The sequence below is a fragment of the Urocampus carinirostris genome, chromosome 1 (genome assembly GCF_059441175.1).
Source record: "Urocampus carinirostris isolate Australia breed hairy pipefish chromosome 1, RoL_Ucar_1.0, whole genome shotgun sequence".
Taxonomy (NCBI): Eukaryota; Metazoa; Chordata; class Actinopteri; order Syngnathiformes; family Syngnathidae; genus Urocampus; species Urocampus carinirostris.
Genome location: NC_142349.1, coordinates 30,458,098 through 30,472,872, shown reverse-complemented (window position 1 = coordinate 30,472,872; position 14,775 = coordinate 30,458,098). Strand labels below are relative to the sequence as shown.

General features: G+C 38.8%; 1 protein-coding gene across 1 annotated transcript in view; it reads left to right on the top strand.

The window, feature by feature from the left end:
- The window catches only part of LOC148374275 (unconventional myosin-VIIa-like), a 43,462-nt gene that overhangs the window by 20,618 nt on the left and 8,069 nt on the right, over positions 1 to 14,775 (top strand). The window contains exons 24-40 of the mRNA XM_088354842.1: positions 51 to 269; positions 353 to 508; positions 1,947 to 2,009; positions 2,413 to 2,537; positions 2,687 to 2,813; positions 2,961 to 3,080; positions 3,188 to 3,361; positions 3,479 to 3,706; positions 4,877 to 5,044; positions 5,459 to 5,576; positions 6,661 to 6,787; positions 6,873 to 7,024; positions 7,960 to 8,141; positions 8,246 to 8,355; positions 11,472 to 11,587; positions 12,755 to 12,908; positions 12,980 to 13,135. Coding sequence (XP_088210968.1) covers positions 51 to 269; positions 353 to 508; positions 1,947 to 2,009; positions 2,413 to 2,537; positions 2,687 to 2,813; positions 2,961 to 3,080; positions 3,188 to 3,361; positions 3,479 to 3,706; positions 4,877 to 5,044; positions 5,459 to 5,576; positions 6,661 to 6,787; positions 6,873 to 7,024; positions 7,960 to 8,141; positions 8,246 to 8,355; positions 11,472 to 11,587; positions 12,755 to 12,908; positions 12,980 to 13,135 — 2,495 coding nt within the window. The remainder of the gene's footprint in view (positions 1 to 50; positions 270 to 352; positions 509 to 1,946; positions 2,010 to 2,412; positions 2,538 to 2,686; positions 2,814 to 2,960; positions 3,081 to 3,187; positions 3,362 to 3,478; positions 3,707 to 4,876; positions 5,045 to 5,458; positions 5,577 to 6,660; positions 6,788 to 6,872; positions 7,025 to 7,959; positions 8,142 to 8,245; positions 8,356 to 11,471; positions 11,588 to 12,754; positions 12,909 to 12,979; positions 13,136 to 14,775) is intronic.

The following is a 14,775-nucleotide window of genomic DNA, read 5'->3' as shown; positions in this document are numbered from 1 at the left end:
TAATTCTGCTTTAGCCAATATATACTATTTATATTTTTTTAACTACAAAGGAAATGGAGACCAGGTCTGACATAAGCAATCCAGCCTCAGACACAACAAGCCCGGCTCATTCATTTGATGAAGAGGAAGACGGTTTTGAAGATTTCACAGATGAGTTTTCTTTCCACAAGTTTAGCATTCTTCACTTCCAGGGAGATGTGAGCCACACACACATAAAGCACAGAATCAGGAAGTCTCTTCTGCAACACGACGACGAAAGTGACACATTGGTAAAGAACAACACGCAACACTTGATCATCCAGGATGTTTTGCTCTGTTTGGACACAGCATGCCATCTGCCATTCACACGCAGGCCTGTCTAACCGTATGGTGGATTGTATTACGATTCATGGGGGACCTACCAGAGCCCAGATCTCCAGATGCCACTTCTCAGACCTCTATCAGCATTTCTCGCAATGTGCCTAATCGGCAGGCCAGGAGGCTGAGCAACCTGGTGGGACTTGATCAGGTTAGTAAGCCATGGTGGAAATAATTCCATTTTCTACATCTGGACTAGGTTCAACAATAATTGTGCAATGTTCAATAAAAATTGGGCCTTAAAAAATTAGGATACAGTAATCACTTGTTTTTCACAGGGTTTGCGTTCCCCAAAAAGTCCCGCGATAGTCAAAACCTGAAAAGTAGAAAAATGTAATTAATTATTAAATAGAAGTAACATATAATATTTACGGGCAGCACAGCAGCGCAGTGGTTAGCACGTGTGCGGCACAGTTCTGAGGTCATGAGATCAAACCTCCTGTGTGGAGTTTGCATGTTTTCCCCGTGCTTGCGTGGGTTTCCTCCGGGCACTCCGGTTTCCTCCCATATTCCAAAGACATGCATGTTCGGTGAATTGGCCGGTCGGAATTATCCCTAGGTGTGAATGAGCGAACGAATTGTCTGTCCCCGTGTGCCCTGCGACTGACTGGCAACCAATTCAGGGTGTCCCCTGCCCACTGCCCGAAGATAGCTGAGATGGGCTCCAGCACCCCCGCAACCCTACTGAGGATAAGAGGTGCAGATAATGGATGAATGGATATAAAATTTACGACTGTAACAAAATAACAACTATAAATCTACAAATAAGAACACAGAATTGTAGTTGATTGGTCTTTATTGTCATTATAAAACAGTACAACAAAATTGGAGGGCTTCTCCTTTCAGTGTAAGAAACCGATGTAAAGAGCGGCCGGCTAGCTGCACGCTAGCACCAGTGATCCACGGACGAGCCAGGTTTCTGTGATGATAAAATAAAAAGAGTCAAAAATGTATATTCTCCTACAAGTTGATGCTCCGGGTCACCCGTTTCAAGAGTAATGAAGCTGGTGCTGATGAGATACAGGCTCTGCAGGGATGGCTTGTTACATAGCCGCATCAGTAGGCTGGACCTGCGGACCCGCTTTTGCTTTATTTCCCGACACTGCCTCGGTTTCTTTCCGGATACAATAACAATCCTCGGAGCACCCGGGGGAGATCAGCTAATATTTGCGCTCTTCTGACTTTCCTCAGAGTCCTATTTAATTGAGCTGCTGAAATACTAGCTGTTGCCATGCTTTGCAGTTTGTTTTGGGTTGATTTGTGCGCCTGCACGGCTTTTTACTGACAGCATATACCAGCCTATCACAGTCACACAAACAGACAGTCACCCAACACGACCCTTGCTGTGTGTGGTCTGCTGAGACTTACAATGCACGATTAAATTCAGCAAAGTATCGATATTGGGAAAAGTAAACCGCAATACAGCAAGGAATTACTGTACATGATAAAACTTCAAACTAAATGTAAAGCTTGTTCCAGCAGAAATTACTGGACACTACATTTCGCTGATGGAGAAAGTCTCAGAACATCATGACTGCTACTTTCTTTTTTGCATTAACATAGTTTGTTTATTGTCATTTGCTTCTTAGAAAATACTACGGAAGAACAAAAAAAAGCATGGAAATAGGAAACCCTCTGCAATTCTTGAGGAGGTCAGTATGCATGCTCCAACGCATTTTAGTAAAATTCAACCAAAAATAATTTTCTATCATAATCATACTTCAGATTCTTTACCAAAATTCAACTTCTTTCTCGATCTCAGCAGGCAGCCATTTTGCAATGCGCTGACGACTTCAAAGTTATACAATGCTCCGGTTACCATCAATGACATCACATCTGTTTTTTAAAGTTAAACAATGACTGGTCACCTGAGTGCTGAGCAACCAGGATGCCATTTTCAGCTGAAAGCTGAGCTGGGTGGATTTTGTTGACGAATTAGTTCAAATTCAACAAACTCAATATTAAATCCAATTTCATGTTTAGAATTAGTAGGAGATGGAAGGAAGTTATAGACTTTGTTTACGATTTATTTGTTTCTATTTTTTCACAAAACAGCCAGACAGCTTCACAGAAGATGAGGGTGTTTTGATCGGAGAAGGGCCTACATTGGACAGGCCACTTTCTCCTCTGGAAAAGCTGCACATTATTGTTGGATTTGCTTTATCTAAACAAGGAATAAGGTGAGAATATACCCAATCCAACTAATAATTCATCAGCATGATGAGTTTTAGATAATAAAATTCAATTTGCCCTTTTTAACATAATGGAGAAAAATATGTTGTGCACAAGTACAAAAGTCTTGCATTTTATTTCTCTTTGTTTCTCACAGAGATGAAATTTACTGTCAGATATGCAAGCAGTTGATAAACAACAGAAATAAATCAAGCTGTACGCAGGGATGGGTCCTACTCTCCATCTGCTTGGGAATATTTCCCCCGACAGACCTCTTTAAAAAGGTCTGCTTCTTCCATTTCAGTTCTTGGGATTGCATTACATGCTCAATTTGAAGAATGCAGCTATTTTTTTTAAACTCAATACAAAATTAGATTTCTAAGACAAGTCAAACTATTCAGATGAGTATTTCCACATTTTTCCCTTCTCAGTATTTGGAGTCCTTTATCCGAAGAGCGCCTTATGGTTATGCTGAGTATTGCAGTAAACGCTTGAATCGCATTTTGGCGAATGGAGAAAGAAAAGAACTGCCTTGCTGGATTGAATTACAGGTATGCGTTGTATATTTGAGGTTGACAAATCTTCATTCATTAAAAGTCTACAAAAAAGGAATTAAATTTTTTTTTTTATAATATTCATCATTTTTTTCCGTTGACAGGCTGTAAAAGCTTTAGAGCTCATAGACATGAATGTGACTCTGACAGATGGTAATAGTGTCAGTTTGCAGCTGGACTCAGCCTCAACCTCTGCAGAGGTCTGTCAAGCTGTAGCTGATAAGATTAATCTGCAGGACACATATGGATTCTCCCTCTACATTCGTCTCTTTGACAAAGTGAGCTTTACTTCCTCTGCTAGATACTAAAGGGAGGATTCTGTTAAATCACATATCAACTTCAAGAGGGATAGCACACTTGCTCCAACGCTAAGCATTTTGACCTTTCGACTGCAGATTTGGTCTCTGGGCTCCTGTGGGAAGCATGTGTTGGATGCCGTATCTCAGTGCGAGCAGGAGATGAGGCGGCAGGGCAAGCGCGAGAAAGACACCCCCGTGCAGTTCAGCATTCGCAAAGAGCTATTCACACCCTGGCACGACTGCTCTATAGATTCGGTCAGTACGGACCTCATCTACAAGCAGGTCATTCAGGGCATCAAGTCGGGAGAATACATATGTGAAAAGGTGAGCCACCACACGCTGAGTAATAAAACAGTACTGATTGAACTTCTGCGTGTGCGACATGACGTCACACACCACACCACTGCCGCTGGGGCATACCATTGCAAAAAGGGAGGGTGGGGGTGTTTACACTCCCTCTAACACTGGGCTACGCCTCAATGTTTGTCATTTTCAATACTTAGTTTGAGCCAAGAAAAAGTGAAACAAAATGTTACAGCGATTTGAAACAAAGTAAGGGTTGAGCGATAAGCTTGGATAATACAGTAATTTAAAATCTTGGTAGACAGACAGACAGACAGACGCACAGACACACAGACACACAGAAAAACTGACCCCGACCGAATGAACAAACAACCGAACGATTCTCCTCAAATAAAAATTATATAATATGGCTATTAGTTTTAATATGAAGCATGTTTATATTCATTTTAGGCAAATATTCAAAATGATCTCATAGAACTTGTCATGGCGATATTAATTTTATATGTACACGACCCCAAAAAAAATCATATTTTACTGTACTATGATGATTTTTTTTAATGTATTTGTGTGAACGCGTACGTATGTCATTATGTACATATGGGAACTGTATTATTAGTCTACTTATTTGTGTATTTATTTATGTTTTTATTGAAGTAATAACTTACTCCTTTACTTTTTTTTAATTATTTTTTTTAAATGTCCACAATCGCAAAATTGTTATTTAGGGATGCTTGAAGATTTAGTCTTATTTAGAATTACAAATAGAATTGTCTCTATTATGACAACTTAGTGAACATTGTTTGAAACAAAATTATACATGGCACTCCAGGATAAATGTGTAATAAACACTTAAAAGAGAAAAATAAGGTAGAAAGAATGCCTGGATTAATAGGCCAACATGTTTAGTCCTAGGAGACTGGCCTAAGTTGTAATGACTGTGCAATGAAAGAAACACTAACATATTGAATTGAATTGTCTGTATTGTCATTGAACACTGGAGCATTGTATGCAACAAGATTTAACATGGTACTCCTGGGTAAACATGTAACAAAGACTCTAAAAAGGAAAAACGATAACAGACTAAGGATATATTGCAAATATTTCCTTCGTATGTTCTTAATTCTACAACCCAAACGAAACGGAGCTTCATATACAATACAGTAATCACTAAAAAGACTTTGTTCCCCGCAGGAGGATGAATACATCCAGCTGGCGACAAAGCACTATTACATTCAATTTGGCTCAACGTACAGCAAAGAGAATGTGCAGAAGGTGGTTGAGGACTGCATTGCAATACATCTGATTGAGAACAAATCTATGGGCAAATGGATCCAGCTCATTAGTTCTGCATACTTGCAGGTAAGAAATGCCCAATGCTTCTTAAAATGTTCTCAGTATAACCTATAACTGTAAGAAATGGATGTAAATTCTTTCCTGTATATAACATTACAATTTTGTTTTTTTCTAATTCAAAACAAATGACAGTATTTTAACAGCCATCCAGCATCGTTCCGGACTCGAGAATCAAGAAAATAACTATAAATCCTCAGCATGTTACTTCACTGTATCTCCCAAACACAAGTGCAGATAGGGACAATAACAGTGGAGTTTTTACAGTTTTGGGTTTCACTGCAAAGTGAAAGAATGCGTGTGCATACATATAAATATGAATGTGAGAAATGAATCTGATTTATTCCAGGTAGATTTGAGGTCATATAAGAACATTTAAGTATACTAAGAGCTGTGTTGAACTGTTATCTCTAAACTTTACAGGGTGCTTACACGAAGGGGACCTTGAGCACAGAGACTGTCAAAGCAGATCTTGTTGACTGTGCCCGAGTGGACTGGCCAATTTATTTCTCCAAGTTTTATGAAGTAACAATGACCTCAGGTTAGACTGCGAGTGAATTTTATAGTTGCCAATCCCCAAAAAGTCTCAATCTCTCTGTCTCTTATTCTTCCTATCGATCTTTTCTTTTCCTTCTTTCCATTGCAAAGAAAATCAGGATTACACAAACATGGTAAAAAAACAATCCAAAATGAAATACCTTTTAAAATTTTCATTTGGCACAAAATAATTCATCTGCTTTAATGGAAGACTTCTTAAATATTTTTGGGAGGACCAGAAATTCAATGCATTTGGGAAAATTAAAATAATAACAAGAAAAAGATTCAACAAATTCATCCATAAAGTACACCATTCTTAAGGGGACAATGTGTAATATTGGACCACTAGATGTCGCTATATAGTATGGTGCAGGGGTCTCCTACGTGGTCCAATATGTCCCTTTAGAACAGCTGAGGGGCTCGCGGACTTGTTCTGAAAGTAGCCCCCTAATGCTGGGTCATTGTGATTATTGAATTAAATGGTTTTTTTTTTTGTGTTTGATCGAGTCTATTTAGCCCTACTTCCAAAAATGAACCTGGTAATACCATAGTAGTAACATCGTAGTAGCAAGATAAGTTGTTATTTTGGAAATGCTTGACAAACTGGGTGCCTTTTGTGCTATAAGTAAAGTAGCTCTCACCTTGAAAAGTTTGGAGACCCCTGGAAGAGTGCAACTAAAAACGAGTGCTAAAAAGCAGATGTAGGAATAAAAACTACAGATACTTACATTGACCAAAACACTCAATTTTAATATTTTTGCCTGGCCATTTATAGGTTATTTGGGCATCTGTATAATAAGATGATGGACAATTATGGCAGTTCCATATAAGTGAGGCTCATGTTATGAAAAAAAAAAAGCTAAATTCTTGACTTATAAGTATTTTGAAATTAGTTCATGTAATTTTGCTCATTATTAAAATCAATATTGTTTTTTTACGACTACTACTGGTATATACTAAATAATACTCACTGTTCCTTTAAAAAATTGCTTAAAATGTGGCAATACTTACAAATGTGCATGTTATTTGCTGAAAAAAATAACTCAAAAATAAAACATTTAAGACAAGGCATTATTCCGTGTGCACAGGACCTCAATTGAGTAAAAGCAGGTTTGTTGTGGCTGTAAACTGGAGTGGAATCTTTTTCATGGACGGAAGGGACAAGAAACTTCTGGAGCTGCCTTATGTGGAGGTCAAAGACATCAGGGCATTGAGGTGACATATTTTTAACTTTGCATCATCATTTTGGATAAATGACATATACACTTTTTCTATCTTTTCCTAATGATGACCATTTAAGCGACCAGTCAGTGAGTATAGCGACAATAAGGGGTACCTTTTTCTTCATTTGTGGCGAAGCTGAGGACATGGCTGCGCTCATTGAGCAAAACTTGAACGGGCTACGAGCCCGCTCGTTGTTTGCGCTCGCCAAGCATGATTCTAATAAATCAGGTAGGACTCCTTAACATTTAACTCAGTGCCACGACGTATTAATACGTTTTCAGAAGTATTTTTCCTGAGTGCCAAAACATAAACATAATTTTGTTGTTTTACTTTAAAAACATTTACAAAGGGTTGGGCACAGCTTATCAGTAAGTATCAAGCCTCTTGAAATTATTTCAGTATTAAAAATCCCCATTAAAAGGCAGGAGTCTCTTTGATCATGCCTTTGCCCACACATTAGGGAAGCCCACAATTCCTAGTGTCCTATGTCCAGTGGTTGAAGTGTCTCGTATCGCAAGTATAGGGGTAGTGAAGTAAGCCGTCTGATCAAAGAAACACATATTGTATATGGATAAGAACTGACAGTTAAAGCTTTCAAGATTTTATTCTTTCTAAAAAGATGACAAAGTCCCATCATCGTCTTCGTTGGGGCAGAGAGGGATGACTTTCGTTCTCGTTTGCAGGGACATGATTGTCCATGGTGACTGAAATCATGTGATCACGTCCCTGGTAACATCGAGCGCTGAAAAGTTCATGCAAAGTTCATGCCTAAGTTCATTGTTCTTGCAATAAAATGCAAGCTAAGTTCACTTGTGTTTATGGAAAACATTTCATGGAGGTATCTCAAATGCAAAAAAAAATCCTTGAGATGAATGTTCTGCTCACAAAAATCTGTTTTCCTCAGCAATGTTCAACTGTTGTTTACCAAACAAAGCAAAAGCTATAACCATACTTTTTCTTATCAATGACAGACAAATAGTTTAAGCTTTATTACTATGTGTCCTATGCCTATAGACTAAATTTTCTTTAGGCCTTCAAAAATGAGTCAAAATGTCAAATTGGCTGGCACCCGCACTTCCCATTTGAGAGGAGCGTCTAGCATTGAATGAGTTGACAGACACAAATGTGAAGAATGTTACCCTCACTCTGATCTTTCCCATCAGATGGCCCGATGTTCTTGGTCTTCAAAGAAGGTGATCTTTTGCTAGTAGAAAAGAATCAGGAATATTCCACTGACGAGAATGTGGTAAAGGCTACAAATCAAAAGACGAACATCAGCGGTGCCGTATATAAAGATGCAATGCAGTTTCTCCCCACCCTCAGCAGACCCACAGAGGACATGCTGGTAATATATAATCGATAAGCTTTTACTAGGTCCGAAAAAGTCCTGGCGATGTAAGAAGTCGTCAATAAGCCCCACCTAATTTTTTTTGTCATTGACCCCTTCAGGAACTCCTCGCACCGCGCCGGACAAAAACATCAGTCACACAAAGTGGGCCCCAAAGAGAAGAAAAAGTGGCCCCTGTTTCTTTAAGAGAGTTTGCACTTGACAATTTCAGGTGATCTTTCTATTGGAATTAGCATACAGTCAATACATTGTTTTTCAAGGGCAGTGTACCCCCTAATACTACCTTTCATAGATATGTTCGAAATAAGCCTTAGACAAGGATTTTCTGGATGAAAAATACAGGGTGTTCCAAATGGCACATTTCGGCATCTCGGAAACTATTAAGGATATAAAACCATATCTGGTAAATTCAGAATGCTTGCAATGCTAATGTTTACCTGCAAGGTTCAAAGATCTTTGGTCACCATTGGTCACAAGAAACACATCAAGCCGATAATCAAATTCTTGACAAACGCGTCTCAGCATTGTATTGTCAATGGTTGTAACAACTTCTGTCATGGATGAGTTAAAGGCATGATTCTTTCTCAAATCCCCACCAAAACAAATCGCATGGCGTGAAATCGGGAAATTAGATTGTAGTCATTACGCCCGGTTCAGAAACTGTCTAACACAGCCCTTTGAGACTCTTTGTGATTAAGGGCTATACAAATAAAAAATACTTGACTTGACCTGACTAACCCTGAGGCTCCAGTGTAGTGGCGCCCCAGCCTGTTGGGAAATTAAGTCACTAATCTTTTTCTCTCTCAATGTATCCTTTAACCATATTTTCAAGATGTCTAGGTACGTCTCACCATTAACTGTTGTTCTTTTAAAGAAGAATGGTCCATAGACAGCTTTCTATGACATAGCACAAAACAGTAATGCATCAATAACAGAAGCTATTGCAATGCATTGTGTTTGGCAAGAATTTGGCTATCACCTCAGAAGTCTAATGATGCAAACCCCGTGGCATTATCTTTCAATCTACAGTGAACTTTACCAAAAACAGAACTTTGGAGGGTTCTGTTTTTGGGGGTGTTCAAGCACCCGCAAATTCAAATTCAACCCAACCACCCCCCAAAATAAAAGCATTTTTAAAACGCTCTTTTCCTTATTAAATGTGATGAAAAACGCTACATAAAAATAAAACAAAACAAAATGTAGAATCAACGAGGTGCCAGAAATGCTCCACTGCCTTGAAATGGTTTAGTCCATTTGATCCCTAGCACTGCTTTGGAGCTAAGGTCAAGGTGAACTGGGTAAAATCATGTTTGCCCCAGAAAAACTCTGATTAAAAACGTTCCACTCTTGAAATGAAATGAAATGTTCTGCATTCATATAGCGCTTTTCAAGTCAATGACTTCTCAAAGCGCTTTACAATGTGCTCCACATTTCCCAATAGCGGCCTTGCAGCCATGTAAGGCGCTAACCTGCTTATTGGGGGTATTAGGGGTTCAGTGTCTTACCCAAGGACACTTCGACATGTAACACGGACAAGCCGGGATTCGAACTGGGATCCCTTGATCCCAAGACAAGGGCTCTACGCCCTGAGCTACTGCCGCCCTCTTCTCAAATATACTTTTTAATTTGCTCCACAAAATAAGATATATAAATGAATCCGTAATTTTCAGGAGCTTTACCTACATTAAAGGGACAGTGTGTAATATTTGACCACTAGATGTCACTGTATTGCTTAGTGCAACCAAAAACGAGTGCAGGGAAGAATAAAAACTATTGAGACTCAAAGTGTCAAAAAGGGCCAATTTTACCTCCCGTTTTCTTGCCCAGCCTTTTTGAGGTTTTTGTTTACCTGTAGAAGCAAAATGGATGACAATTAGCCCATGTTATGTAAAATCAATGACAACAAATATTTTTAAGAAATACACGTTTATATCATAGTTCTTATATTTCCCTTTTTTTTTTTTTAATCAATGTTGTTCATTTTATTGAAAGATTTTTTTTCCTGTACCACTTGGAGGCTCTACTTACTGTAATGCCATTATAGCAAACGATAAATCATATTGAAATCCATCATTCTTTTCGTTAATGATTCCTACAAATTCGTCAAATGTTGGTAAGGCTGTTATCGCATGAGAAATCAGTAAACAGTGAGGCCACTATCGCACGAAACAAAGTTTTGATTAATTATTTGTTAGTTAGAAAATGCAATGGCCCATCACTGGTGAGCTATTTTCAGAACCTGTCCGAGGGCTACTCATGTGTTCGTAAGAAGTAACCTGGTGCATGCGGGTACCATGTCTGAGACCCCTAGTTTAGCCATATAAAAACACCATAACTACTGTATAAGCCAATCAAGATGCCACAAATGAACAATGTAACTCAAATTATTTCTTATACTGCACTTTGATAAGTAATTATCCATCCTTCATCATAGTAATTATCATGTATCTTAATTTTGTTGTGTGGAAAGGGTGTCGTCCAAAACTTTGCGGTACTTGGCATACCTTTTCTAAAGATATGAGCAAGAGAGCACCAGTGAACGTATTCAAAGATCAAAACATAATAAAAAGCAACCTTAATACTTCTCCTGTCCCAGCTACCCATATCCCGCCTGATTTCGTTTCATGGTTCGATCCCCGATCCAAGCTCTGTTCTCCTGTCCCGGCTACCCATATCCTGCCTGATTCCGTTTCCTGTATAGAACCCCGATCCAAACTTCCTTCTCCTGTCCCGGCTACCCGTATCCTGCCAGATTCCGTTTCCTGTATCGATCCTCGATCAAAGCTCCATTCTCCTGTCCCGGCTACCCGTATCCTGCCTGATTCTGTTTCCTTTATCGATCCCCGATCCCTGGCTTCCCGCCTTGTCCCGGCTACCCGACTTGTTCCGATCTCCGACCACGCTCCGTCTCCCGTCCTGGCTGCCCGACTTGTTCCGATCTCCGACCACACTTCGTTCGCGAGGGTTTCCCGCTCCTCCTTCCCAGCGAGCACCAGATCGCTGTCTTCTCGCCTGTCCCTGACTTCCCCGATCCCTTAATAAAGCATTGTGTGAAACGTTACGCATTTGGTTCTACCGCTTGTTCCGGCTTGTGACAACGTTATAATTTTACTTTTAAACAACATGCCCAGAGTCCAAAATAACTGCTATTTTTTCTGTGTAATTATCTCAATCACTCATAGTGACAAAGTTTTTCCATCATCATGTTTTGGATGGAACAACTGATTATCACTCTTCTTCTAATTTGTTTCAAACTTTAGTCAACCCTAATGATGTTTGCCTGTAGAAGAAATACAAAAGTCTGACTAACCTCTCCCTGTGTTCCAGACCTCTTGGTAAAGAAAGGCTGTGGGTGCATTCAAAAGAACTGTTGAAGCAGCCCCTCATGAAAGCTCTTGTAGGCAACTCGGAGCTTAACTACCTCGCCTGCAATGCCTTCACTGATATCCTCATAACCAACTGCTTTTACATCATACTTGGTGATGCCAAAATCATTGTGAGCTATCTGCAGGGTTTGTAAAAGTGCTTGAAATCCTTGAAAATGCTTGAATTTTACTGTTGTGTTTTCAAGGATTGAAAAAAGCTTGAATTTTGGGTGAAGGCTTGTAAATGTTTGAATTGTTGCCAAATTTCTTAAAAAGTCTGGTTAAAAAGGACGCAGGTACTGATCTCTGATGGCTTAAATTTGCCATTTGTTTTATTCCTACGTGATTAACGACAGCTTGCATTAGTTTGTATGGCATTGTCCTATGAAGCGTCATCACCCCTTATAGGTTCCACCCAAGAAAACAGGTGCATGCTACACCTGAACAGGGCACTATGAAATGTTTATTAGTGCAAATTTTACATATCAATTATGGACATTTATTATGGGCCATGGAAAGAAATTAAGTTAGTGTTTACCAGTGGTAAATTATAATAGGAAGAACCTCTTCTAACTGAAAATGTAAGATGCCGTACGTATATTACCTTAATTTTACCCAACACCAATATGGGGAGGGATTTGTCTTAAAGGTATTTACACAGATCCCCCATTACATTGGCGATTTACTCAAGATCTAAAAATCATATGACTTGATAATTGGACATATGTGAATCACAAATATACTTGGAAATCTGAAAAATACATGATTCACTCTAGATTTCTTCTTTTAATGGTACTGGATACATTGAAAAATTGGCTGCAAAAGCCCTATAAAAGTATTTGAATTTAGCCATAGAGAAGGTGTTCGAACCTTGTATCTGGAGTAGGCAATGCGAATGGCCATAAATAGCCCTTTAAAGGTATTCCCAAATTCTTAAACATGCAAAATGCAAGGAAAGTAGTATCTTCTTAATACATTTTTCATCTGTGTATTCCAATTATTTTCCGGGTTAATGCATTTTTAAGACAGAATGTCTTGAAGCAGCTGTTTGTTTTTAATTCAATCTTTGTTTCTTTTTTTAAATAAACATTTGTTTTTTTTCCCGCCAAGAAATAAACCAGTGATAACTGAAGCGCAAAGTAGCGAGAAGTCTCTGTACCTTTAAAAGGATCCATAGCAGCCAACAAAGAATTATCAGAAAAAATTCCGACCACAGTACGTGTGACTCCTTGACCTAGTTCCTACCCATTTTAAAGTATATGGGTGACTACCCCATCAAGCAGGTCCGCAGTCCTTTAGAGCTGACCGACCAGATTTTTGGTGCGGCTACACAACACGAGCTTCTGCAGGATGAGATCTACTGCCAGATCATGAGACAGATGACCAATAACAGCAACAGGTAGTTGATGCTTTGAGTGCTCGCTTTGCATTGAAACTGCGTCACGAAAATCATGAATTCCTCTGACATAGGTTGAGCATGGAGCGCGGTTGGCAGCTGTTGTGGTTGTGTTCAGGATTATTTCCCCCCAGTCAGTATTTGATGGGATATGCCCTGCGCTTCCTACAGTCACGTCTCAGAGAACCATTGGCTGCAGGTTGTGTCCAGAGGATTGTGCAGATGCGCAGGTCAGGCTCCTGATTTGTATCCGTTTTCTCATGTCTTGGGCGGAAATTCCATATGTAGCACCTATGCTAGTTTGCAAAAGAAAGAAAATTCAATTCTAGGTTTGCTGAGTGTTAAAATTAATAGAGGAAATACCAGACTCAAAACTAATTTGAACAAAATCCAGCAATTCAATGTACAACAGACAACATTTAACATAAATGACAGTAAAATAACACTCATATTTGGTGTAAAGTGTTAGATGAGGACTTATAAAGTTTGGTTGATCTTGGTCTACCAACCCTGTTACAGTAGATGTATTTGAGTTTGATGACCGGTCATCTACTATAACCCTTAAGTTGTGTTAAGGTCTCCAGTGACCCGTTTAAACCCGTATTAACCGATGTGTCTCAGAGGCTATACAATTAAATTACAATGGGAATATATAGTAATGGATGCATATAATGTTTGTTAGGATGTAGTAATAACTATATAGGTGTGGTACTCCCTTTTTTGTGTGTGTAGTCAACACTGAGTCAGACCCTGGGTCAAAAATGACTCACTAACGATTAGTAGTGCAAATTATTAACACATCTTTGGGGCTAATTTCGGTTGATAACCTATGTAATATCAAAATTGACATTTATGTGCACTTATAGGGTTTTAGAATCAATTCAAATCTGTTTCCTTTCAAAGAAAGACAAGGTTTATCAAATGAGCAAAGATTTATCAATTCCGATTTTTTCCAATTGAGGAATGCCAAGTCCCTGGGTGTCACTGGTTTCTCGAAGTTCATATGTACAAAGTCAAAGAAACAATCAAATTTCTACCGCAAACTTAATGCAGAGCTATATAATGAATCTGATCCTTAGTGGATTCTTGGTCTGGGGTAGCTCACCACTCGGATCACCGAGATTTCCAATCGTCCAAAGAATCAAAATATTTTCCCGGGAGGAAAAAAAAAAACGGCTTTGAAAACTTTGGCAACATCGAGACATCTACGGCTACGTATCAAGAAACATGAAAGGAGCGACTACTACTAGCCTAGGCTACTTACAATAACTGGAACATTTTATCAAAATTTAGCCAAGTAAAGTATCAATATATACATTTAATCAACAAAGTCATCGATTATTAAAACAGAATCTTAAATCTGATGTAAATGTTATAATCTGTCTCCATGAGAAATCATTTAATACATCAAAGAGAAATGGAAACAAAACTCAACAAAACTCGTTTAGATTACTTGGAACATTGTGACTCACATCGAAGGAGTCGAAAAGGAAAGATTTGTTTTTTCCAAATGCCATTGATAATTTGGGGTCCTGTCTGTGGTCAACACTGACATGTGTGTTCTGCCCGCAGTGAGCAATGACAAGGACATTGGTTATGGCCATGATGTCTTTTTTTACAAAACTTTATCGAAACAGGGAGTAAAATGTCATTGTTATCTAATTAACATAATGTATCAAATTTGATAATACAGTAATACATTTAAATATTCACTACGATGTGTTTCCTATCGAAATTGTATCTTTTATTTAAATCTCAATGTATCTTTTTCTTTGTTTACTTCTTACTCGCTAGAGCTGCAAACTTTTATTGTCTTTACTGTGATAGTTGTCTCAAACTTGTGGCCCATTGGCATCCCATCTTAAAAATG